The 25458-nt window shown below is 39.9% G+C and overlaps 1 protein-coding gene across 1 annotated transcript; it reads right to left on the minus strand.

Annotated features, from left to right (window-relative positions):
* Nucleotides 1–3593: 3593 nt before the first annotated feature.
* RAB18 (RAB18, member RAS oncogene family) lies at nt 3594–18050 on the minus strand. Its single transcript, XM_082276601.1, has 7 exons — nt 17902–18050; nt 15227–15282; nt 9946–10007; nt 8149–8221; nt 6523–6641; nt 6376–6442; nt 3594–4857 (listed from the first exon to the last, which is right to left on the minus strand). The coding sequence occupies exons 1-7, from the start codon at nt 17967–17969 to the stop codon at nt 4679–4681; spliced, it is 624 nt and encodes a 207-aa protein (XP_082132727.1). The 5' UTR covers nt 17970–18050; the 3' UTR covers nt 3594–4678.
* Nucleotides 18051–25458: the final 7408 nt, after the last annotated feature.

Raw genomic sequence — 25458 nt, forward strand, 5'->3', positions numbered from 1 at the left:
GACAACTTTACACCAGTCCCTCAAGTTACCTCCATCTTGCTTCCATAAGCATCCTTACTCCTGTTCTTCTGGAGGACACCTGCCCACAGGCTTAGCATGCATCTATCCATCTATCTATCTTCTCATACCTAACCTGAACTAAGATAATTACATCTAAAGCTGAATTTCAAGAGATGATACATAATCCCTGATAAAAAATACTTATACAGTTATGTATTTTATTAAATTATATTAAAGTATTGTTGTAAGCAATATTAAATATGCTTACTATGCTGTGCATTATAATAGTTTCTGTTTTGTGTACACAATATATTACACATCATTTAAAGTGTCTTCACAGTTTGGGGAGCTGCTACTGCTCTTCCCTGAACCCCAGTACACAGCTTCACTCCCAATCCTAAGTAGCTACATCTGGACCTTCTCATTACTGTTAAAGAACAAGTTTCGTGCTGTCAACAACATCTGGATAGCTGCATTCCTCAGAAAGTCCAGCCTGACAAGCATTAAGAACTGGGAAGCAAGCACTCCTGTCAAAAGGATCCAAGCAGACTTACTACCAGATGCTAGTAAATCCAGAGCTGATGAGACACAGAAAATACTAGAAGAGTTTCCTTCCAATCGTGATTTGACACTTCTATTTTAAAACTCTTCTGAGGTTGTTTTAAGCTTCTAAAATAAAGAACTAAAGCCCAGAAATTCTAGAACTTGACTGGGAATTTTGCTATCATTGTACATAAAATGCACATAGATGTTACAGAAACTGGGAGCACAAGAAAAATATTTACTCACTGTGACCATTTTTACTCTAACAGAATAGACCAGATGTTACTCAGGCACAAGGATAAGGACAAAACTTCCACTGCCTTAAAATCAATCACAAAATATATGCATGCAGTAGCTTGAAAACACAATCTTCACAGTTCTTTGCCTATATGACTCTTCATAAATTTTTAATTAAGGTGCCACAGGTACTCACAAACAAAGGATGCAGAAACAAAAAAAACTTAGAAGTTTTAATGGAGAGCTCTTTTTCTCCATTAAGTGAGTGCTGGACAGTGGCCAGGAAAAACACCTTATATTTCACCCTTCGAAGCTCAGCTAGGTCTGAAATGTATGCAATGATTTGTCTGGGAACATGAACAAGCCCTGCTCATGCTAGCGTTGCTTATTGATGCTTTCATCAATAAGGCATTACTAAGGCATCAATAAGGCACACAGAAGGACAGCAAGACACAAACCTACCACAGGGGCTTTGGACAGGATGGCACCTACAGGCTGGATGCATACCATGCTGTTCCTACCATGAACACTTGTATCAATCCTCCAGTAGCTAAATAGCAGTAACTTGTACTGATCACAACACAGGCTGCCCAAGTTTTGCAAGTGTTCAAAAAAATGCATTAGTTAGGCCTCAAAACATAGAATTACTGCACCAAACTACAGGGCAAAATTAAAGGGGTTATCACAGTTCACTATGTATCAGTTTACTGGCAAACAAGGGAACTAAAAGGAGTTATACAGAACAGTTATCGCTGTGGTACACAATGGCAGCAAGACCACCGCGCCCTCAAGTTCTGCCATGGCTGATGAGGCAATCATTGTTATCGTCTGGGGACTCACTGAACTCTCGTTTTCATTTAGTTAAGACTTACTTTGAGCCAGCTGTTGATCTCATTATTGCAGCAGGAGAACAGGAAAAGTGATGCTGTAGTTTGGACAAAAGCCCCACTAGCAATAAATATCCCAGCATCTTCAAACCTCCATCAGAAGCCTGTCCCACCTCCCTTTTTAAAACAGCAGCAGAAGAAATGCAAGACAAAACCTTAACAACACTTAGCAGTATTCTCAAGTGTAAATTTAAGAAGATGCAAGTGCTGTACCATATTCTTCCAGGCTAGTGTAAAGCCTACAAAAAAAATCTGCCAGGCCTGAGTACTAAGCTGCTAATCAGTACTTTATTGACTAGAGTAAATGAACTGGAAGCAACTTCAGTTTTAACAGCCTTTCACGATCATGAAAGATTTCTTAGTTACCTCATTGTGGTTTAGTGCTTTAGTGTATAAAACTCCCTGCCACAGACATGGACACATTCTCATTTGATGAAGAGACAACAGCTCTCTCCATTATCCCTCTGCAACCTACTGAGGTATGGTGAAGGACCTCTTGCATGTAACTTCTCTGGATGCAAAACCCACTATTCCACAAATAGGCTAAATCAGTTTTGAGCAGAGCTTATGATACAGCTCGTAGCAGTTTCAGATACACTTGTATTACAACTACAACAGTGGATATGCACTTGGAGATAATCTGACCTACAAAGGGGGGAAAAATCTTGGGAAGCATGGGAACAGATTTATTTGAAAGATGGCAGCTCCAGAACCCAACCCCGCATTAAAAAAAAAGGCGAGAGAAAGAATTTAAAAATGTAGCAGAGTAACTGTTGCTAAATTTGCTTTAACAAATACTGAAAGCACAGGAACCCAGCCTTCCAGTGCACAGCTTCTTGACAGAGCAATGATGAAGTGACACACTAGGAAAAACATTCCCCAGAGACATAACTAAACAGGCTTAAAAGATGAAGACAGAAAAGCTAGCTGCAAGTCAATCAGAAAACATCTACTTAAAAAAAAAAACAACCCCAAACCTCTAACTGCTCTCAGTCTCACTACTTATGCTGTTTCAGAATACTTCTCTCCCAGAAATATTTTGCAAGGAATAAATGACTTAATTCTTTTGCAGAACAATACCCACTATTCAGAGTGCTCTGCCATTCCCTTCCTCTGACAAAAGCTGTCAGATCTGGCAAAGGCAGAATAAAAGATGAATCCAGGTCCTGTGATAAAAGGACCTTTTGTGAGAAACCAGAAGTTAAGTCTCTTCTCAGCATAAGGATGCACCCAAACTAAGGGGGAAACAAATATGGAAATAAATTCCAGGCATCTGCCAGCACTATGATACTTGCCAACTATTGCTGACAAAATAAAGTTATTCAGTTTTAACTCACCTACAACTTTCCTCTACTGTGAGCCTACAAAAACAAAAATCCTTTGACCTCAATGCTAACAAACAAGACTTGCTCAGCCCACATACTCTGCATGCAACAGTAACACAAATCTATGATTTTTAGTATAATGTTTATGCATATTTAATATTAATTACATTTACATATTTTAATTATCCTACTACATTAACAATACTAGATACAATACTTAGTAAAAACAACTAGCATGGTTAAGTCTTCAAATTTTGGTAGTTTTCTATCAAGTATAAAACACAATAGAAAACAAAGTTACCATGAAGAGGAAAGCGTTTTTTAACAGAAGGAGCCAAGACCTGTTGCAAAACACAGATCATGTATGCTGACATTTAGACAAAACCCTGCAGTAATAAAAGGTACTGTCATTCACTATATTTACAAGAAACTGCCTAATAGTTCAGTTACCGACTGCACTACAGTGATTATTTAAAAAAACCCACAGAGCACAGCATCTTGTCCTTCAGAAATAATTTGTACGTACGAAATGACCTTGTTTAAACCATAAGGTGCTAGAAAATATAGAACTCTGCAATAGAAAGATGTTAAAAAAGTTGAATACTGTGGAAAAAAATTTATTAAGTCTATACAAGTCTTCTGAAACAAACCATTGGCTTTGATACAGTAAATTCAAGTGAATACTCATTGCAATAGTATTTTTTCATACAGAGATCAAGAAGCCCTATAGCTTCCCATTTAGTGTCTGTGACAGAAGTTTTATTTCTGAATAAGTAGCTGCACAAAGCAGACGTGATAAGAGATCTCACAGCCACAGTGAGCTACAGTTGAGATAAACTTATATTACAAACATTTCAGAAAATTAAGAATCCATACTGAAGTGTGGCAAATGGATTCACAATGAAAGAACAATGACATCACTCACACCCCTTGCCAATAATGAAGACTTTCTGCAGCAAGCTAGAGCAGACCATCATAAAAACCTAGAGTGCAAGAGTACCACAAATTTAGTATATAAATATCACAGGATTAAAACTCCAGTTAAGCCATCAACTGAAGTGATGATTAAAAGGAAAACATGGCATCTCCCAGCTTTGCAAAGGAAGCTTTCAAAGCATCTCTTCAAGAAAGTGCTGATAACAATTAGGGCCTGTGCCAATTTGTGTTTTAGACTCCACTGCTGTAAGACAAAGTTTTAGCAGATTTGTCTACGAACTGTATAATCCTGCTGCTTTTAACACCTTAAAAAAGCATTTACTAGAAGAGATGAAATGTAACATTTACAGTTCATACTGTTTCCAAGATCTGTGCACACTATAGTTCTATAATTTCAACAGAATTTAAAAATAAGACGAAGAGCAGACAATGCAGTAATGTGTTTGTTAGATGGCTTTGTTTGGAATAGTTACACAATTAATGTATACAGTTGTAAAATTTTTAGTGCATTTGTTCTTGCACATTATTTATGCTACTTATAAAAACCTGAAGATTGCAAATTGGGCATGCTTACCATAACATTTTCAAACTGGGAAAGCTGCAGAACATTTTTTTCTACAAGTGTTCACTGCCATGATACAAAACAAATATGTGCAAACTGCAAGGTCCCTAAAAATAGCATTTAATGACTTTATGTACAGAAAGATGTAACTATCTGTTTAAATATGCAAAGAATAAGCTTCCCAAAGTTTATAACATAGAACAATATCCACCACATGCTCCTCCTCCTCCATATCCTTCTTCCTTGTTTGATAACTTTACACCTCTGTTTTGGCTTTCACTCTCCCACAGTCCAGGAGTCTGAATGATTTTTTCAACAAGTTCTTCAAAGGCGCACTGCACACCATCACATGTTTTTGCACTTGCCTCTGGAGAGGAGACACAAAAAGTCAAGCATTACCCTAACTTCTGGTAACATGCTTATATTTCTCTTTCAGTTAAGTTTCAACCTACAACAGACTTACAACTTCTACAACATATTCTGTAAAAATATAGCAGTGCCAAAATGAGCAGGTATGCAGATTTGTCACCACACAGGTAGCACCTCAAAGTATTTCTAATAGAAGAGCTTTCAAGATGAACTTCACTAGAACATACAGAGACAGCTATAGCTTAGCTTTATTTTTCTGTGGAAAGTACTCTAGTAGGAAAAATTAGGATTCTTGTCTGAAAAACCTGGTTCCTATTCTGTATTTCAGTTCTGTACATTAGTCATAACTGCAGTACCATCAGACCATAAGAACCAAGGCTCCATACTGCAGCATTCTGGGTCCATCTCCATGATAAAACTAATCTGATAAAAAGCAGTAAGGGATTTCATTCCTTTTGCAGTTAGAAGAATTCTAGATAATTTCACTCAGGATCCTTACTTTGACCAAGACTAAGAAATCATCTAACCACAGGTTCTATTTTGAGAACAACAGACACCACCAGAAATTGTTCACTTCCACAAGGGCTTGCCCTGCTTGTCTATGCAGACATGCAGATACTTAATATATGCAGCATGCATATATACAAATATATATGCGCACTTTTAGTCTAATTCTCATTTTTGTTTTCATCTTCCATGCACTTAATAGCTTGTGCCTCAACTTTGAGCTTTTATTTCCACATCTGACACTGTAGCTGAAAAGAAACACAGCTGGACACTAAACAAAAGTAAGTCTTTAGTCAGAGATAAAGAATGTAAGTCTAAGTACAGGAGTGAATGAGTACATGTCAATGAACTGCTCTGCAACTGGCATCATCCTGTTAAATAATCCCTTCTGATCCTTAGGTGAAACACGTAAAAAACATATGCATAAAGAGCCACTTCTACACCTATATTTTAATTTATCATTATATGGCTTTGCCTACAAGACCCATTTCATTTTGCAGCAAGATGAGACCGATATATTTGCTCCAGTCACAATTATGTCATTACTCAATCCCACCCACCATTTATAAGTTAATTATATACCTACCTATTTTTACATCCCAGTTCTAATACAGATATCTCTCAGGTACCAGCTGTTTTGCTATATTGAAGGCTGGCCACTAGCACCAGTTTTCCCTCTTTCATTTTGCTTCTGTAATTAATTTAGCAAGTCAGCTGGGAAAAGAAATCAGACAAAACCCCAAACCCAAAACAGGTTTCATCAGGCTACAGAAAGCCTGTACTCTGCCTTTCCTCCTTATGAATTTCTACATAATCATCTACAGTTAGAACAGATATCTGAACATAGGGACAATTTTAAAAAACATGAATACCCATTACCTTTGTGCCTACTGCAGGTGAGAAAGTATCAGCTGGACTGGACATGTAAAGACTATCAACCTTACAGAAGTGGTACTTTTCCTTGTGTAACAAAAACCAAGAAAAATCTCTGCAAATATCTGTAACATACCTATGAACAACATGGAATGTTTTCTTGCAAATTTGAGGCCTTCATTTCTGTCAACTTCACGGTTTTCCTATAATAAAACAAAACATTAGTATTCATTATTAACAAAATACACCAGCAAATGACTTACTGCAGTTGAATTTGGTTTACCTTATCAATCTTGTTTCCAACTAACATTTTCACTATGTCATTCCTTGTGCAGTATGTTTCCAATTCATTTAACCAGTTATCCAGCTTGACAAAAGTATCTCTTCTCGTGACATCATAAACTGAAAGATATTAGTGGTATTATTTCCACAATATTTTTCCAAGAATTACAGCTTACATTACAAAAGGAGCAAAAATCATGGCTTTTTGAATCAGAAAATTGAAGGAGTCCTAAGGATTCAAATTTACCTTCTATACGAACAATTGGAAAAAAAAGTAGGACATCCACCAGCTCAAATCACTGATGCAGAAAAACTCCAAGCTTCAGCCACCTACGGTTCTCAGATTAACACACCTTGATACATCCTAGCTTACAGGCTAGAGACTATCATTCTCCAAGGAATTCTACACTTGCAGGAATTCTACACTCCAAGGAATTCTACACATCCTGATGTAGGATACCTAAAATCACTACACAACAGCTATGCAAAGAGGATGGCATAACCTTCAGTACTGAAGCTATGAAAGTGCTTTTTCCTTTGTTTTCACAACCCATGTGAAGACAGGCATAAACAGCTTCTTTCAATCAAATCTGTAACTTGGCTTGCATGAACAACCTTATTTTTTGGAAGACAGGAAACAAAGAAACAGTCAGGAGATAGTGAATAAAATGGGAGAGCAAATCTCAACAGCAGAACCTTCTACCTCCGGAACAGCGCTTGTTTACAGCTTTCAAGAGTAAGTGGCAGGTTCAGTGCAACTAAGTGACTTGACACAACATACTTTGACAGCACCTCCCTATTCCAGGAAGATAATGCAACTCACGACTTGAGAAACCTACCAGGAGGTCACATGACATGTTATTCCACATTAAACAATTTAACGGGACACAATATCTTAGCAAGGTTCTCTAAAGTCAAGAAAATTAAATGTACTCCGCTGCCTTTACTTCAGTCAGCTCCTCACTCCTAGCAATGGAGAAGCAGAACTTCAGAGCTCAGTGCCTAGCAAACAGGCTCCCATATATGAAAAAAAAAGCACAAATGAGATTTCACTGTGAACCTGCAATTATGGGTTTTGCCTGGGTCTCTCACACACAGATTGGTGCTTTCTATGTGCCCAGCTAGCCTTTTCTAAGTGATTCTGACTGCGTAACATCCCATCAGTTGGGAGACAAATAATAAAAAACCCCAGCCAGATTCCACACTGTTTATATTAATCTCATTAGGAATAAACAACAGGGAGAAGAAAAAGAAAAAGCTGCATCATACTGATACAGAGAGACCCCACTGAGGTGATGATTTTTTTTCCACTCTGCACTTAGTAAGCACAGGCAAAACCAAAAAGCAATAAAAGACGAATTCATGACGGCACAAGGACAACAGCTCCAAGCTATCCTTTCAGATAGCAGTAGCTTTTATTCTCATGCAAAAATCAAGAGGTTCTCAAGCCAGTTAAGACTGACTACATGAGAAAGAGGTTGAGACATCAAGATCCTTTAATATGAGTTGTTCAACACAAAGATTTTTAATATCCATTAGATATTATATAAAGGCTATATGAGTTTGTGTAACTCCAATGCATGAGAAAACCACAAACATTTGAACTAGCATGCAAAAATATACTTACCTAGGATAACACCTTGTGCACCTCTGTAGTAACTGGGGGTTAATGTTCTGAACCGCTCCTGACCTGCAGTATCCTAAAAAGCCATTCAAAAAGTCCCATTATTTATAATTTGAGCAGAATGTAGTTTAGCTTTCAGGTATTCTACTCCTAATGAACATACAAAGTAAGATTTAAACTATATTCTGCTAGCAGACTAGCTGAGTTTATTCCATCCCCTGCTGTTTCACTACACATTAACTTTGAGATTTTATGTAGTCTGTCCTGGCAAACATCTTTGAACAAACACCTAGATGTAGTATGTAACTGGATTATATAACAGTTAGATAGCCATTTCTGCAAAGGCATTTGATCTGCAGCTAGTACTGCAGCAACCAGCAAGAAAGCAGCACAGCTGCAGTACTAAGATTTTCTAACAAGCATCACAGCCCATGACAACAAAACCAGTTCCTTCACTTCAATTACTTGGTCCAATTAAATTTGATTGGGTATCTGGATAAATGCACTAACATGCCATAACACAGTAGAAGCAGAAATAAGAGGTTTTTCTGGTTTTAAGCAAAGTTGAGTTTACATCCTAAAATTAGAATGCTGTTTTCTTATCAGAGATTAAGTTATAGTGCACACTCATTGAAGACTTTATGCATAGAATATTTAAACACCTTTATCCAATTTACCCAGGTTACAAGTGACACATGAAACATTGTGGATTCCCTGACAAAGAACCTGAATAAGCAAACTCGACTTCAGCATTCTACAAGCCACTCAATCAATGACACACATCTAAAACTTGTTTTGTGTTATGATGCACCTTCACAAGCTTTTCTTTTCCAGTTTAGCTCAGGATTATTTCTTTATATTTACCAATATGTAACATTCCTCATTCTGCTATCAGTCTGGTTTTCATCCTATATGCCTTTTTTATTTTCTGTCAGGCTATTGCATTTATTTTCCTTGTCAAACCTGTTTATTTCATGGATGATTACTACTATAACTAAGACCTAAGTCCTGTTTGTTAGTGAGGTATGAAACACCCTCCAAGCTACAGAAACACTGCAATACACATTTCATGTTCTACTACTGCTTCCCAAGGAAATGAAGGTCTGGTATCTTGCTTATATGAGAAACAAGGTTTTAATCTTGCTTGGTACAAGAAAACACAACTGGGTCTAGCTATTCAAAAGGTGCTTCAAGTCACATAAGTCTGGGGGATGGTTTACACAATGGAGAATATTTTTAAAAAGCTTGGAAGTACTTTTTCTTCACTTGCCATAATAGAAGTTCTACTTTTAACTAGAACAGAAGTTGAACACTCTAAAGCTATGATTACAAACACTGCTCCTCTCTCTTTGAAATGCATCTGCTATAAATAAATCTGATATTGAGCCTATAAAAGTCTTTGTATGAGGGCTATGAAGTTTAGACTAAAAATGGGTTTAAAGAGGTAATGTATGAGCATGGAATTGTAATTCTTAATCTATTAACCTCAGTGTTACAGGCAAAATTTAGTAAAGAAGTGCAACCTTCTACTGATTTAATACCATTTAATTCCTCTTTTTCTCTACTACTATCCCAACCAGACCAGGAATTAGTACTGCAGAAGCTCACAGGCAGCAGAACCACCCCACCAGCCAGTTGTCTCACAGTTCATTGCACCTTCTGAATGCTGCAGTATTAACCTCCCACTTCTCCAAATCACCTTCATATTAACAGAAAAGGATTCTATACAAACTATACATTTTACAAACCCTAGCTATTCCTAAAGGAAAGCAACACATGAAGAACTTAGGAGAGACTTACCCATATTGCCAGTTTAGCTTTGTTCCCATCAACTGAAATAGTTTTCACCTTGAAGTCCACACCTAAAGGAGGAAAAATATTTTAGTTCTTCAAACATACTACAGCTATCTTTTAAAAAGAAAATAAAGAGAAATGTAAAAAAGATAAAATCAAACTCTGAAAAAAATCTGTGTTTTGACATGAGCAAGAAGAATAAGTTCCATTAGCGATTTATGAACCTTGCTCAAAACGCAAGGTTTTCTTGCTGACGGACTTTTCCAAAAGCCTAAGGGCCTTTTAAGTCATTGACTCAAAATATTTTATGGAAGTAAAGCAAATACTACATCTCTTGTATTAAAGCACATACGCCAGGACAAGTTTCCAAGTTTGTAATTCAAATGGATTAACTTTCTCTTCATTACTGCAAACATGTTCTCCAAACAGACAACAAGGTAACGGTTCTGCTGCTCAGTCATCTACTCTAACACGTAACAGCTCTTCCCCCTTCATGCGTCCTCCACCTCCAGGAACTAGCAGCCTATCAACTGCTCAAGGACAAGCTGCACAAAACTCAGGCCAAGGAGAACAATATGTTAGTGACTGCAAATTTAAAGGATAGAGTGACACACATCTGTTTGAGAGGCTCAGCACAGTTATGATCCATTATGCTTTAATTTAACCCTTGGGTTAGTAATAGCAAGTAGAAACATGTTTCAAGTATTTTGGAGCAACTTTCACTTCCCACCAGGCAGCAGCTCTGAAATGAAGTAGCAGTGTGGAAAGTTGATACTTTTATGAGAACAACTTTCAAGTGCAACAGCAACCTTTTTGCACTTGGAATTACAATGTCAACCATCACACTCCTTACCAGAAAAAGAATTTAACTATTCTAATAAAAAATTAGTAGAGCCTCAGGATGAGTGCGCTGCACTTCCATTCCCAAATTTATGCAGATTACAAACAAATACAAACAGCTGCCAAAATACATTCAACTTAAAGGCACAGAGGATATATAGGATGAGTAAGAAAGTGCATATTATAAGCAGCTTTAGACTTCAGTTGCACTGAAGCTTAAAAGAGCTTTGTTTCAAAAAAAATAAACACAATTTTTATTCCAGTGCTTCACAGCTTCAGCTCACTGAAGTGTTCCCTGAAGTGTCAGGTGTTTTGCAGACAAAATTCTGCAGTGGAAGAAGACCATACTCTATTTCAAGCAAAACTTTCTCAAAGTACATCAACTTTTGTAGTAACTGAACAGAACTTACATTTTTTTCCAGGTACTTGGACTCCTAGCCCCTAACATAGCAGTAATATAATGCTCGATACCATGTACAAGGATGGTACATTATTCTAGAGTTATGTTCACAGAAAAGAGCAGTTGCTATTAACTTTATTTTAAACACCAGTTCTTAGAACTTTACCTAGTTCACAGAAGTCTGCTATGCTAGCAATTTGACTCAATTTGATCCTAGAGAACATTCTGTTCTGCCCACTTTTCAGTACTCAGCAGTAACTTTTAGACTAAGAGAATTTCTTTCTTCCACTGTAATTGCATGTTTCTCCCCCTGAACTCCAAAAATCACCATTTTCAGTTCAGTCAGCCTGTCCAACAGTTCACAGGGCATTCTTTTATCCATTAATCTGGTACCAAACCTGTAACTGCAAATATTACAAATCTACTGGATACTTAACATGACAAAATACGTCATAATAATTTCAAGAAACAAAACTTTCTTCCTCAAGATAAATATATTATATATATTCTGAAGCCACAGTATCCTTCTCCCATTCAGTAAACAGATTCAGTTATCTTGTGCCCGCACGGTTCTGCGATTTTCATTTAATGGAAATTAATATATACACCTTTATGTTAGCCTTGCTGCTGGTTTAAAATTCACTTTACATTTTGCAAGAGCAATGCAAGTAAAATAAGAAACTAAAATAGTGACTAAACCCCATGTGTTAAACGGACTGTTGAAAAGCAAAAGTATGAAAATGAAATAATAGCATACCAAAATATACCCTTTAAAGTGATTGAGGCATGTCAAATATAATTCTAACAAACAAAGGAGCTCAACACATATAAAAGCCAATAACAAAAAGAAAACTTTTAAATACGTAGGTTTTTGGTTGCCAATCTGCCATAATGGCAGACAAGTAGAAAAAAAAAATTAAGGCTCAAGAAAGTCTTGTTGAATTGAACAAACAGGATACTTGTATTTCCTAAAACCAACAGTGAAATACAGACATGTTTGTGACAGGTGTCAGTTCTGACCTTGCAAGAGTGATGTGTCTACCCTTGACAGCAGAAAGCTGACAGTGCTTTCCACCATGCCTTGGAAGGCAGCCAGAAACAAGACAGCACTACTAGACTGTACTCCTGTGTGTTAACACCCCCTTCCTCAGCACTACACACTAACATACTATGGACTTACAATCTGCAAGGAGCAGCTCTGCCACTGATACTGCTCTCACATTCAGGCCAGTAATGCCACGCTGCATTTATAGGAAGTGCACAATCAGCTACAGCGTAGTACTTGGGTTGTAGATAAGTGACAAGTTGGACAGCTTAGGAGTTTGAGGACTCCAAACGCAAGGAAAGCTAAAAAAGTTAAGAGATGTCAGATCTGTGCAATACATCACTTAATTTATGAAAGGGATTGCACTGAACACTTATCTAGAATCTCTCATACAAAGAGCAAGCAAGTGAAGACAAGCACGAGCAATAAGGACAACAGAAAATACTGGGGTGCATGCAGTCTGGTAAGATCCACGTGATGAAGCCCAACAAACAAGCCAGCCTCAAGAGAATACAAGGACAGGTAATTTGCTAGGTTAAATACAATATGTTTAATCCAACTGAAGCTACTGAAGCTGAACTATTTGCCAAAAGAAGCTTATTCTGCAGAGAATATCAAAGGATTTTTAGGAAGTTCTGAAGAAAAACCCACACAAAACAATCATTTAGGGTTTCTTTTAAATTCCACCCAATAGGTCTGTGCAATCTATGAAGGTAAGGTATGTCTCAACAGGTCATCACAGGGGACCAGTTGTGCTGCAGCCAAGGCTTTCTTCAGTATTGTGGGTTTGTGTGCAGTTCTTGCTATATGTTAAAGAAAACCAAACCAACCGCAGTTCTCTTCACTTTCTAATCCAAATAAAAAAAATATAGTCACTTTAGCCAGTTCAGCAGTCAGTATGTAGATGACACTGAAAGAAGACATTATTTATAGTCCTTTCATTTTGGAAAAGCACCATACTCTTCAGTTTCAACAGGAAAGCCTTTAAAACCTCTTATGTCCCCTATCTCAAAGCAAAATAGTGTTTAATTAGCACAAGAAGAACTCCAAGCCAAGACTCACGAAGTGTTTTGAGACTTTACCATCTTGTAAGTACCTGAAATTGGCATCTAGGGTCTGTCTTCATGCAGCAGAATAGTTACCTCTAGGAACTCACTCCAATTGCTTTATCCATATGAAGAACAAATCATGCCCTGAATTTAAAGTCAACATGTTGCTTCTCATAAATACATTCACCAGAAAAGTGGCAATGCCACTGGATAGTAGTTCAGAAAGAAAAACAAGAAAATAAATAAAAACCCAGATTCCATCCTCTTCCAGTTAAGTGGGGAAAAAAATGAATCTGCTATCCCCCATGAGTGCCCCACACACCATGCTGTAAGGACTTGCACAGCTGGGGTCACAGCAGCTCTACCGCACAGCACTACCCCAAACATCAGCTAGATGGGCCTAACAGGGTGATCTATGCCAGCTTTTGCTCAGTCTCTAGAAACTGACTTTTCCTGCCAAATGATCACATTCATTCCACATTAGTATATATGTTTCAGAACTCAAACTCTATCTGAAGTAATGCTTACAATGAGTACTCTTCCTCCTTTTCCACACCAGAAACAGAGCAGAGGAGGACCTGCCAGGTCAGATTTGCCAGCAGTAAACCTTGAATTGTTGCTATTTAACAACCAGTGATTAGCTACCACACATGCTGTTGTGTAGTTTGACAAACGCAAAGACCAATTACTTCAGCAAGTAATTCCTTAGTTTCTCAAACAGCGCACTGATGCCAGTTTTTGACACAGATAAAGAATATTATGTACAAACACCAGAACGAAAGAAACCCCACTATTAAAAACAAACAAAAAAATCCTGAAACAATATAGATGCCCACACAGACTGAAGTAGTCTTTAAGTATTCAAAACATTGTGAAAGCTGAAGTAGCTACTCTGCACTAACTTCCTGGCTCACATGGTTGACATATCAAGTAATAGGACCTGAAGTATATGCAGTGCCAAAACTATTAGATTAGAATCCAAGATTGCTATCTTCACTACCTGATCTATTTCATTCCTGTTTCCTTCCACACTATTCTCCCTCATAAACTGAGGTGGGGCTACTTGCACAACTTCATTTTTTACGAGCAAGGGAATGAACAAAAATAGGCCAAGTTCCTCCCCTTGGCTTCTCAGTGCTTTATATGCAACAGTACTCCTGAATCTTATTAACATTTATGAAAAACAGATCAGTTTTTTAATTCTTAGTAAATTAGACAGAGCTGGTTTTGCTTACCAACAGCTGAGCTCAAAGAAAAAATTTTATATAAGCTCTTAGACAGACCTCTTCCTACAGAGAAAGTAAAAAATGCAATTGAAATGATGGTGTGAAAAAGTATCTATCTTCCATAATTTCAGTTATTACATTGGCACAGAGCTGCACCACACTCCTAAAAGTTCCATTTTGTTTCCTTTGAGAACCAATCCACTTAGTGTATCCCGCATTCTGGGTCACTCTCCTCCAGCAGAACTGACCCATGCTGGTAGGTATAATACCAGCACAGCAATGACACATCACTGCCTTTTTCCCAAGCAGCTCTAGATTCTTGGCTCTCTTCCACTTTTCTCAGGAGTCTAACTGCCAAGGAACTGATTGCTGTAAGTAGAAGGAAAAAAAGCCACATTGTAATTTCCTCCCCATGGAGGAAAAGCAGAAGCCACACAGAACCCAGTGCACTCAAGCACTGTCAGAAGTTGGAAGAGTTAATACTACCTGCTACAGAGTCTTAAGATAGCTACTGCTTATCATATTACATAGACACAAAGTCTGGACAGCAGTATTATTAGTCAAAAATCTGATGGCTATTTTGCACAGATAAATCAGTAGTAGAGTAGTAGTTCCTACAGAAAGGCAGAAGTGTGAACTTCACTACATGTTAGACAAGTCTGAACAACCACAATTCTACACTGAAAATGTTATCAATTTTTCTGAGGTAGTATCAGCACATACTTACCAATTGTTGCTGCAAGTTCTGGGTCAAACGTATCATCTGTGAACCGCAGCAGAAGGCTAATAGAGAAAAGAAAAATAAGAGATACTATTACTACAGCATATCCATACGTTGCTGGAAGCCTATAAATTGCAAGTCTGAAAGGAACAGCAAGACCACATAGCTAAATAAACTCACATCTGGTTGTTTTTTTTTTTTTGGTAGGAGAGAAATTAGGGAAAAAAGAGAAGAACATGGAAAGAACAGAGCAGACATGCTCTGCTACCTGAGCCCATGTCTCTTCTCTGCACGTAGCACCCAGAAAGTCTCTTTGAAAACAAAGTACCATACAAGTTGTCAAAACAGTTGCCTGAACAGTCATGTGATCTGCTTCGCAAAGCATTTTACTTCAACCTTATTCTATTTTTCTTCTTCCAGAAATCAGTACAAAAGTAGTAATTTTTGTTTTGTTTCAATATTGCTTCATGCAGTATTTCTGTAAGCTTGAGAAATAAATTCCAAGTCAGCTTTTCATCCCAGAAATAACTCCTTGAGCTGGGCACACAGAGGAACAGCAAGGACAACACCCATCAGAAATAAAGACACAGAAGCTGAGGAGTAGAATTAGCTCCCCACTGTTTTATTATTTCCTACCTTTTTATATAAAAGGACTCATGCACACAACATTTCCCTCAATCCTGATGAATGCATTTGCTACCAAGAGAAAAAGTTACAACTAAGTTTTAACAGCACATCACACCATAGCAGTGCAATGTCCCTTAAAAAAGTGCCCAAAATGCCACTGGTGTCAAATGCAAATATTTTTGTGAGAGACAAAGATTTTGAGCACACAGTTTCTAAAATCATCTGTGTATCTGTGGCAAGTGCATGTGGCAGGCAGCTGTTTGCTATGACCACAGCTTCTACTCATTTCCAGGCTGGAGAAACAAAACAAAGCCTTATTTACCTTTTGGTCTTCCCCCGCCCTGTTCTTGTCTACTCTTTATGTATGTGAATTTAGGAGTCAAGTGCTTTTTAGCATTTGTCCTGCCTTGACAAAAACAGTAACCACTGAAATTCCTTTATTTCAATGAGGATGAGTGACAACTCCAAAGACCAACATCTTTGCTCTCCTTACTCCAGAATCCCAAAACCAAATGGTAGCTTTATTTATCAAAGAATAATTAAAATAATAGTAATTTTTTTAAAACCACAGCACGTAGGTTTTTACCAGTACTTTCAGATGGTTGTATCAGGATGCTATTTAAGAGCAGCTATTTTTAGTTACAACCAAAACTAGTTTCACTCAGAACAGACAAATTATGGAACCCTTATACTACTACTAGAATAAAAACATCACTTTACCAGTCATGCATGCCAAGCCCAGCCAACTTCTATCTTCCCCACCTTTTTTTCACATGTAGCTATAATCTTCCACAGAGCACAGCACCCTCACAGGGACTATATTTAAGACAGCATTTGTTCAGAAGTCAGGCCTCCAACCACTTACTACACCATGCTAATACCAGTTTAACATGCGACCTTTCCTAGTCAACCAAGAGGTAAGAGACACAAATTTAGGAATAGTTCAATATTAAGTTCCTGTACTTGAACAACTGCATTGTTATCATTTAATAGCATTTTTATCTCCTCCACATAATTCCTCTTTTAACAAGTTTTCTGATGTAAAGAAACATGTATATTTATAGGTATGCAAAACCACCATGTGTTTTATCTGCCCCAGGAAAAATTCTTCCATATGACCACTCACATATAAGAGATGACCTCAACTAAAAAAAATTTGGTCAGATCATGTCTGTCACCAGGGGCCTACTGTACTAATTATCAATTCAGTAGCTAACTCAAACCAGTAACTGACAGGTTTTTAACAAATATAGGCGTTTATTTTTCCAAATTAACAGCCTGTATCTAATTTAGGGTCATGGCAGAGGACACAGATTACTGCCATAAAATGATCAAACACAAAATTACCGGTGTGGTACATTCCCAGATGTCCTCCTGCATTTATATCCCACTCCCTTTACTAAGAACTATGTCACTACAAAAAAAAAAAAAAAAAAAAAAAAAAAAAAAGTTAAAAAAAAAAATCCCCACACAAATAAAATCCCAACCCTTTAGGGCTGGGATTTACAGCTTAGCCAAAGCCATGAATAGGGCAAGGAGGAAGAAATCAACCTCAAAGTACTTGATAAAGCCTGTAATTAGCAAAAAAGGCTGTGTTAGAACCACTTTGCTGCGTCCCCATGCTCCCCCGCACACATCCAATGCTGGGCCACTTGTGACACTATATACACATATTATGGACTAGACATTGACCCCAAAGCGCTACGGAGATGTACAAGGGCACCTATGTCCCCACGACGCAACGCTGCGCCGGGCACAGGCCGGCCCAAGTGACCTGGGCAGCCCGACAGAACCCCGTCTTCATTTGTTTGCAGCTGGGCCTGGCAGACACTAGCTCAGGGCCGTCGGCAGCGGGAGCGCTGGGGGGGAGGACGAGGAGGAGGGGGAACCTCTCGCCCACCGGAGGGTTGGCCGGGAAGGGGCGAAGGAGCTCCCCCCGCGGGCCCGGCCCTGCGGGGCCCAGGCCGCGCCCAGGCGGCGTTGTCCGACAAGGGGCCTAGGCTGGGGCCGGCCGGCCAGGAGAGGCTGTGGAAGGCTGGTGGGCGCCCCCTCACCTGGACTTGCCAACGCCGCTCTCGCCGATGATAAGAATCTTCAGGGTGGTCAGCACGTCCTCGTCCATCCCGGCAGCGCCCCCGACCCAGCCCCGACCGCCCGACGCTCCCTGCGCAGCTGCGGCAGCGGCGCTGCGCCTGCGCGGGGCCGCCCGCGGTTTGTTTACAGCGGGCGGGGCGGGCCGGGCACTGTGCGCGTGCGCGGGGCCGGCGCGGGGAGTGCGGCGCGCCCTGGTCGTGGCCTGAGGGGAGCGGGGGAGTCCGGTGGGGTTTGCAGCTGGTATCGGTGCCAGAATCGAGAGCCGTGGGGAGAAAAGAAACCAGATGAGATGGGAGCGGGTTATTAGAAATTGGAATGGGCTGCCCGGGAGGTGATGGAATCCCCTTCCCTGGAGGTGTTTCAGGAAAGACTTGACGTGGCATGCAGTGCCGCGGTGTGGTTGACATGGTGGTGATCGGTCATAGGTTGGGCTCGGTGAGCTCAGAGGCCTTTTCCAGCCTCACTGATTCTGGATTCTTGCGCCACACGAAGGCAGTCGGCCAGCGCTCGCTGCGGGAGCAGAGCCAGCTGCCGCCTCCCGTGGGGAGCAGCTGGTCCGGAGCCTGCCACCAAAATGTGGGCTCATTTGGGCACAAACCAGCCCTGGAGGCCAGTTGGTCCCTGGCACCACGTACTTCTCTACCAGCATCTTACATTCTCCGTTAAAAGCCCAAAATGGTTTGGTTTTTTTTTTTAACCGATTCCTATGAGAAAGCCTCTTTATAACCAATTCAGCTAACCTGTTATTATGGCTTGAAACCTACTTCAGGCCACGTGTAAACAAGTGCAACTCTTCTAAAATTAACAGAGTACATGTCAGATGTGGGTCTGAGATTCCTTGGCCAGTGCTGTAGTCCTTGGCCCAGCTGGGCAGCCTCTGGCTAGGCCAGAGACTGACTCCATCAAACATAAACAAGTTCAGTCTCTTCCATAATCACATCAGTCACACAACCAGTCACACTAAAGGAAGAGATCAGGCCATGTCAGCAGTTTGTACAAGGCAGGTGCACTTGTGAGGTCATCGTGGTTTCTGTCAGAACAATGGCTGCAGAGGGCACAGCTCTTCTAGCAGAATCCTGACTGCTGAGCAGTTGCCTTCACCTGAGTTCCAGGGTCAATACAGATACTGTTTGTCAGAGACTGAAAATAGTTCATACCTCAAACATTGATATAAAGCTTTGCTCATTATAAAGAAGCTACAACCGAAGAAGCCTCCCTGAAGAGTGGGACTTTGAACTGAAAGTCAAATTGTTGATTAGATAAAGGGAAACGCATTGTTCAGTCATCTCAGGCTGAGGGAAAGGTATGCATCCACAAAAGGCCAAAGCCACCAGCTACAACTGTCCCCAGCTGAGTTTGGGGTGGGGGGAGAGCACAGCTCACAGAAGCCAGGTTTACACAGACTCCCCCCAACCGAGGGGGAAGGAGGAGGTTTTGGGTGCATGGTGCAACCTCTGGTGAGAGGCAATAAACAGCCATCCTCCGTTACACAAACCGGCCCAGCTGTGGAAGCCCCAACCCCACAGGGCACATCCACAGGACATTTATGTGAGAGGATTTGCCCCACAGGACTGCACGTGATGCAACAGACCCAGAGTCTGCTGTGAGACAGCCCCCCACCTCCAGGGGACATGCCTACCTATCCTGAGCATACATACCCATCGGATTCTGTACCTTTTGGGGGGACCTTCACCACCAAGAAGACTAGCTGGAGAGGATCAATGAACATTGTTGGGATCCACAGAGTGGTAATATTTTCCTTATTCTGTCCCTGTCACTCTTTCTGTCCCCCCCACCTATCTTCTACTTCTTTCTTCCTTTCTTTCTCTCTCTCTCTCTCTCTCATATTTACCATCAAATAAAACCCTTACTGTTGTCACTGGCATATGGTCTTGTTTGCACCTTAATTTGGGCAGAGGCATTTCTAAGAACCTTTAAACTGGATCATAACACTGTTCTCGTGTTTTTGTGGTAAACCTCTCCGTTGCCGGGCTCCTTCCACTTTCAGGATCTGGCCTCCTGACACACTGTTACCTCAGAAAAAGAAGTCCCAGGATGAGTACAATAACAGTAATTATCCTATTAAACTCTGGAGACATATTCTATAATTAAATGTGCAAATAGCTGGCTGTGTTTACAACAGCACTGTGCCTGTTTGCAATGAATAATCTGAAATTGTTGAAGGTGTGACAATTTTTGTCGTTTGGATTGTGCTTTGCAGTCATGCAAGTAAGCAGAATGTCTATACTCCCTAGTTTTTGTTGAAGTGTACAGGAACTGTGGGATCCTAGCGTGGATCAGGATGAGGATTTGAATTTGGAAGGTATATCCAAACAGCAAAGTATTCCACTAAGGCTACTGAATCTCTTGAAGTCAGAGAGTATTTGTATTCTGGGATTTGATTTTTTTTCCACTGCAGCCATATAATTAAACTATTTGATCTGGATATTAGTCCTGATTCAGATCATAATCCTATATCTCACTCAGAATGAAGGATTGGTCAGGATGGCATTCATATCTTTGATTTTAATGATGAGCAGATTCAAGAAAAGAGGGAAAACCTGCCCTAAATGAACAATTCCATAACTCATGCTTATGGGTGTGATGTTTTAGACCTTCTTAGGCATGCTCTTTGAGAACAGGTATTTCTCCAGGTTGTCCTCCTTCAGGTGGAACTATGTAGTCCTTTCACTTTGAGATTGGATCTGAGTGCTGCAGTCAGCCTGTTTGCTGTCTGCATCTATTTTAACTCTGGAAAACCAGGCCTATTGCAGGAACCAGCCATTGGAGAATTAAGGTGTCTCAGTCCTTCAAAACAAGAATATTATTTATTCATTGAAAGATGTACAATGATAAGGACATCTTTCAACAAACTTTTGTATAGTTTCTTCATTGAAGCCATCTCTGAACTGGGAGAGACATCTAACCTGTTGTAATTCATGGGTGCCTTTTTCCTTGCCTGCTTTTCAGTACTCATGAGAAGTCCTTGCTTACTCCTAACAGCTAGCCCAATCCCTCGAATAAGGCTGGGAGGGTTTTTCTTTGTACCATTCATTGTTCCATTTGATCCTGACCTCAGATGTGGGAGGATGAAGCCATAGCAGTGGAGTTAGCCCTCCCTGATAATCAGTCTTCCTTTCTATGCTATGTTGTTTCCTCTTGATTTCTTCTCAGTGATCTCTTCATTTCTGACAGAATGGCGCGAACCAGATCAATTTATATAATATTTATAAATAATTATGTATATATACTATCCTTTTTCTACATACACTGCTAAGGGAAGCAGTCTGATGGTGGAAAACTAGCATAACTGATTCCAAGGCAGCTCACTGCTACGGGGAGAGAGAGACCGAGACAGACAGACAGACATCAACTTTGCACTTCAGAGTTTCCCCTCATGCTTTACACTCTTGTATGAAGTCTGCCTGGTTCCTGGTTTGATACAGGGCTCAGACAAGTAGAAAAATGTCAGGTCCATCTCAGCTTGTGCAAATGCAAATGTATGCAATCAGTCTTCCTGAGCTTTTAACTACTTCAGGGATGTGACAAAGAAGGAAAGACATCTTGACAATTATATTCTGTACTCTCACTACTAAAATTCTCTGTCCACTGTGTTACAGACTTGGCTCTATACTTGACTATGGAAACAGGTCATTGGGACTGAGTAACTGTGATTACCTTTCTCAAAAGATGGGAAACTATTTATAGTCACTCCCTTAGGGCTGGGATCTATAATGAAAGGACCATTGCACTTCATGTACCCTCAAGGGACTGTAGAGCAGTTGCATACTGCAGTGTCCTTACACAGCACTGAGAGTAAAGGTGAGAAGGACCTCCATCCAGTTTGTTCCTGCTGAACCAGCTGCAGGGTAACCTTGGCAACAGAGATGAGTGTGTCAGTAATAATCAGTCATTACCATGAGAGACAACCTGGAATAAACAATAAAGAGCTCTCTCAGTCTCATTCTGTGTCTGAAAGACACCTGGGAGCCTTTGGTAATTACACTTGAACCATCTGCCTTACTTCCACAGCTTAAATGTGGGGATAATGGTATTTGCTATAGAAGACTGCAGAAACAACAACGGGTCAAGGGAACTAAGCTGCCAGCACTGCTTTGTTTAGCATGAGCTCTGAAATTCATGATGGGGGAGTGTCCCCTCAACTACATGGCTATCCTCCTGTCTCTCTATGCCATCACAAGTGAAAACAGGCCTTGAAATGTATAGGTTCTGTTTGGGCTATCTAGGTACACACAAGTCTCAGGAGCATGCACCTCTCTGGGTGTCAAAGTCCTTAATTCATTGGCATTCTCAAAGATTTTCTCAGTTAGGCCAATCATGCACAGTGTCCGGCAGAAGCTGAGAAGCTCAGCCACTTCAGAGAGGAGTTGACAGCAATTTACAGGTCTCCTGCTGCAAAGACTAATCCTGCTGTCCCGTTTCCACATTGTGAGGCTGACCTATATGTTGTTGTGGCAGTGAGTCAGGAGTTATGATTCACAGTGAAACAAGCATGATTGCTAAACTCACCCGTCCCTCCCAGCAGAGATGACACACATATACAGGCTCATTCTTTTTTGCTGCTTCATGAAGTAATTTGCAAGGTTTGTAAAACTGGCACTACTATATGTGTCATATTAAGGGAGGTTCCTTTTCCGTGTGACATCCTTAAACACACTCAGCATATCTATATGATTTTACATTCAATTAATAAAAGCGAGGAGTGAAAGTGCTGCAGCAGTCCCAGAACTCTGGGCAGGATTCTTCTGGAGACCACACTGCAATGTAAATGATTCTGCTATGTCTGGCCACTCCTTTTCTAAAGAATCTACCCTATTTTTATGAAGAAACTACACAATAATCTTTTTCTCCCCCCTTTCAAAAGCAGCCAGAGTTGGGCACTCCCGTCTGTTGATCTTCTCAGTGTCTGCTTGGTTTCTGTGAACAGTAAGGGGGATTTAAGACTATAAGCGCATTAGCTCTGGGCAATTAAAATACATTGCTTATAGTCAACACAGTCGAAAAAAGCATTGGGACTGTGACTGGAATTGGCTGTTTGGGGAAGAACAAAAGAAAAATATTGTTTCAGCCACTCAAAGAGCCATGGTTGTATATGAGAATGATATGCCAGTATTTTTCAGGGAAAACCAACATATATTTTGAAGATCATTAACTGAGACTTGCATAATGACCATGAGTAGACTGCTGGTTTTGTGCTAGAATAATGTGATTGATGAAAATAATATAAAAAACTTATTACATGCTTTGGAATTTTATTTTGCTGGAAACAAGGTGTAACTTATGAGACACCACATCTTGCTTCTCTGCTGGAAAATGATGGAAAAGGCTAGCCACCTCCTACTTACATAAAATTTTGTTCAGATAAATTGGCTAATCGTTTAATCCTAAGTAATGCAAGCAGTAATCTTAAAACCAACAATTTATCTTTCTGCATTGTGTAATGAACCTTATACCAAGGACAGCTTTTAATACTGGAAGACCTAGATACTATTTTTTAAATGTCTCTAAAGCAACCATTGAAATCTCTAAACAAGAATGATAGAGAAGTAGATTACTGTTTAGGAATGTTAGATTCCTTATGAAACATTACTTACATTTTAAACAATAAGAAAACAGCTTTGATATCTGAACTAAATCTATCATCTACTGTACATCAACAATAAAAATGGTAAGACAACAGATTTCAAAGGACACAATAAGAACAACAATGTTTGGATGTTAAAGTTTTCCCACAGTTGCACTTCATGTGCACTTCATGTACATACTGAACTGTGAGTGCTGTGAATTTGTCTTGTGAATAGCAAGTGTAATTGTATCCAGTGGAGCACAATCTATAATATATTTACCACTCATCACAGAATCACTTACATTGGAAAAGACCTCTGAGATCATTGAGTCCAACCTTTGAGAGATCACCACCTTGTCAACTAGACCATGGCACTGAATGCTACATCCAGTCTTCCTTAAATACCTCCAGGGATGGGGACTCTACCACCTCCCTGGGCAGCCCATTCCAGTGTTTAACAACCCTTTCTGTGAAGAAATTCCTCCTTATGTCCAAGCTAAACCTTCCCTGGCAGAGTCTGAGGTCATGTCACAGCCTGTCCAGATCTCCCTGCAGAGCCTTCCTGCCCCCCAGCAGATCAACACTCCCACCCAGCTTGGTGCCATCTGTGAACAAATCAATCCCCTCAACCAGAAATCACAGATTATCTGGCAGACCAAATTGATAGGAAGTGTTTCCTCTCAATCTTAATGAAATAAAAACTACTAATACACGTCCAGATCTTACTATTTCCACGTTGGTGTCTCAGTTTTTTAAAAACCACTCTAGGATTTTCTTTGGACTTCCTATGATGGAGGGACAGCTAATGATGGATTTTTAGGAATACTATAAACCTGCTACAGGAGACACAGTAGCCATGCATCTGTGTGCAGTACCTTTCTTATTAAGCAAGGTCTGTATTTCTCACAAGCAAAACAACTCAGGTTCCTTCTCAGAAAGCTGTTCTGAAAGATCGCTTCCTGTTTTCAAAGAGGATATAATTTAAGTTATCATTTCAAGGGGGGGAAATATGGAATGGAGTGAGTTTGCATTTAATAAAGAACTTATTTCTCCTTCTCCAGTTGTTTTCAGTACTTAATATGGTTAATGTTAAGGGGGGAGGGAAGGAATAACCCCTTCCCTGCTGTGAGACCATCTTATCTATAATCCCCTCTGAAGGGATAACATACCTCATCCAGCATTAGATTGCACGTGCCTGCAGGATTAGCTGTGAGAACGGGCCAGGGTGGATTGACTAACCACTGCCATCAGTATCCTGCTCTTTGCACAACATTGTGTGAAGCAATTCTGGTAAATCAGAGAATCTGGTGGGCAAAGGACAGAGACATAATATCAAGGCAGGAATTGCCAAGTAAGCTGAAAAACAATTTGTATTAAATCTATAATGATCTTTGGAAGACATGCACACAGAAATGTAAATTCATATGGGGCAAATCAGGGCCTACTGTGGCAACCAGTTTAATCAGGTCAGAGAAAACTCCATCTGTCACCAGTGACATTAGCTTTGCTTAGACAACAGCATACAGACAGGACAAGCATGAAATAGCACTTGCCAAGAATGTTACTGCAGACTTGAGCAACTTGTGACCCAGGCCTTTTTGAGCCTATTGTGACAGTGTCTTCATATATAATAGCTATATTTCTCTTAAAGAATAGCAGTATTTCTCTTCATAGAAAGTAATTTCTCATCCATGTATTTTTAACCCAAAAGAGAACATAGAGCCTTCTGTGGCAGAGTTGCACAGATTAACTGCATATACATCCTTATTTTGTTTTATTCTTTCTGCCTACTTCCTTCATTTGATTTCCCATCTCAGATTAGGCACAACTGTGAGCAACTGTCTATTTGCTTAGTCTGTACCACACATGGTTTTGTAGCTCTCCAGCATACCGTCCCATAGTTCTAATTTTTTCAGCCAGAGGAATCGTG

This window comes from Coloeus monedula, assembly GCF_965178545.1.
Source record: "Coloeus monedula genome assembly, chromosome: 1".
Lineage (NCBI taxonomy): Eukaryota > Metazoa > Chordata > Aves > Passeriformes > Corvidae > Coloeus > Coloeus monedula.

What these genes read in the sequence shown, in the direction of transcription:
- RAB18 (XM_082276601.1), bottom strand. Translation starts at nt 17,969, where the DNA reads ATGGACGAGGACGTGCTGACCACCCTGAAGATTCTTATCATCGGCGAG. An exon ending in AGCGGCGTTGGCAAGTCCAG is followed by an intron (nt 15,283 to 17,901) that starts GTGAGGGGGCGC and finishes TTTCTCTATTAG; the next exon opens with CCTTCTGCTGCGGTTCACAG. An exon ending in AAGCTAAACTGGCAATATGG is followed by an intron (nt 8,222 to 9,945) that starts GTAAGTCTCTCC and finishes ATGGCTTTTTAG; the next exon opens with GATACTGCAGGTCAGGAGCG.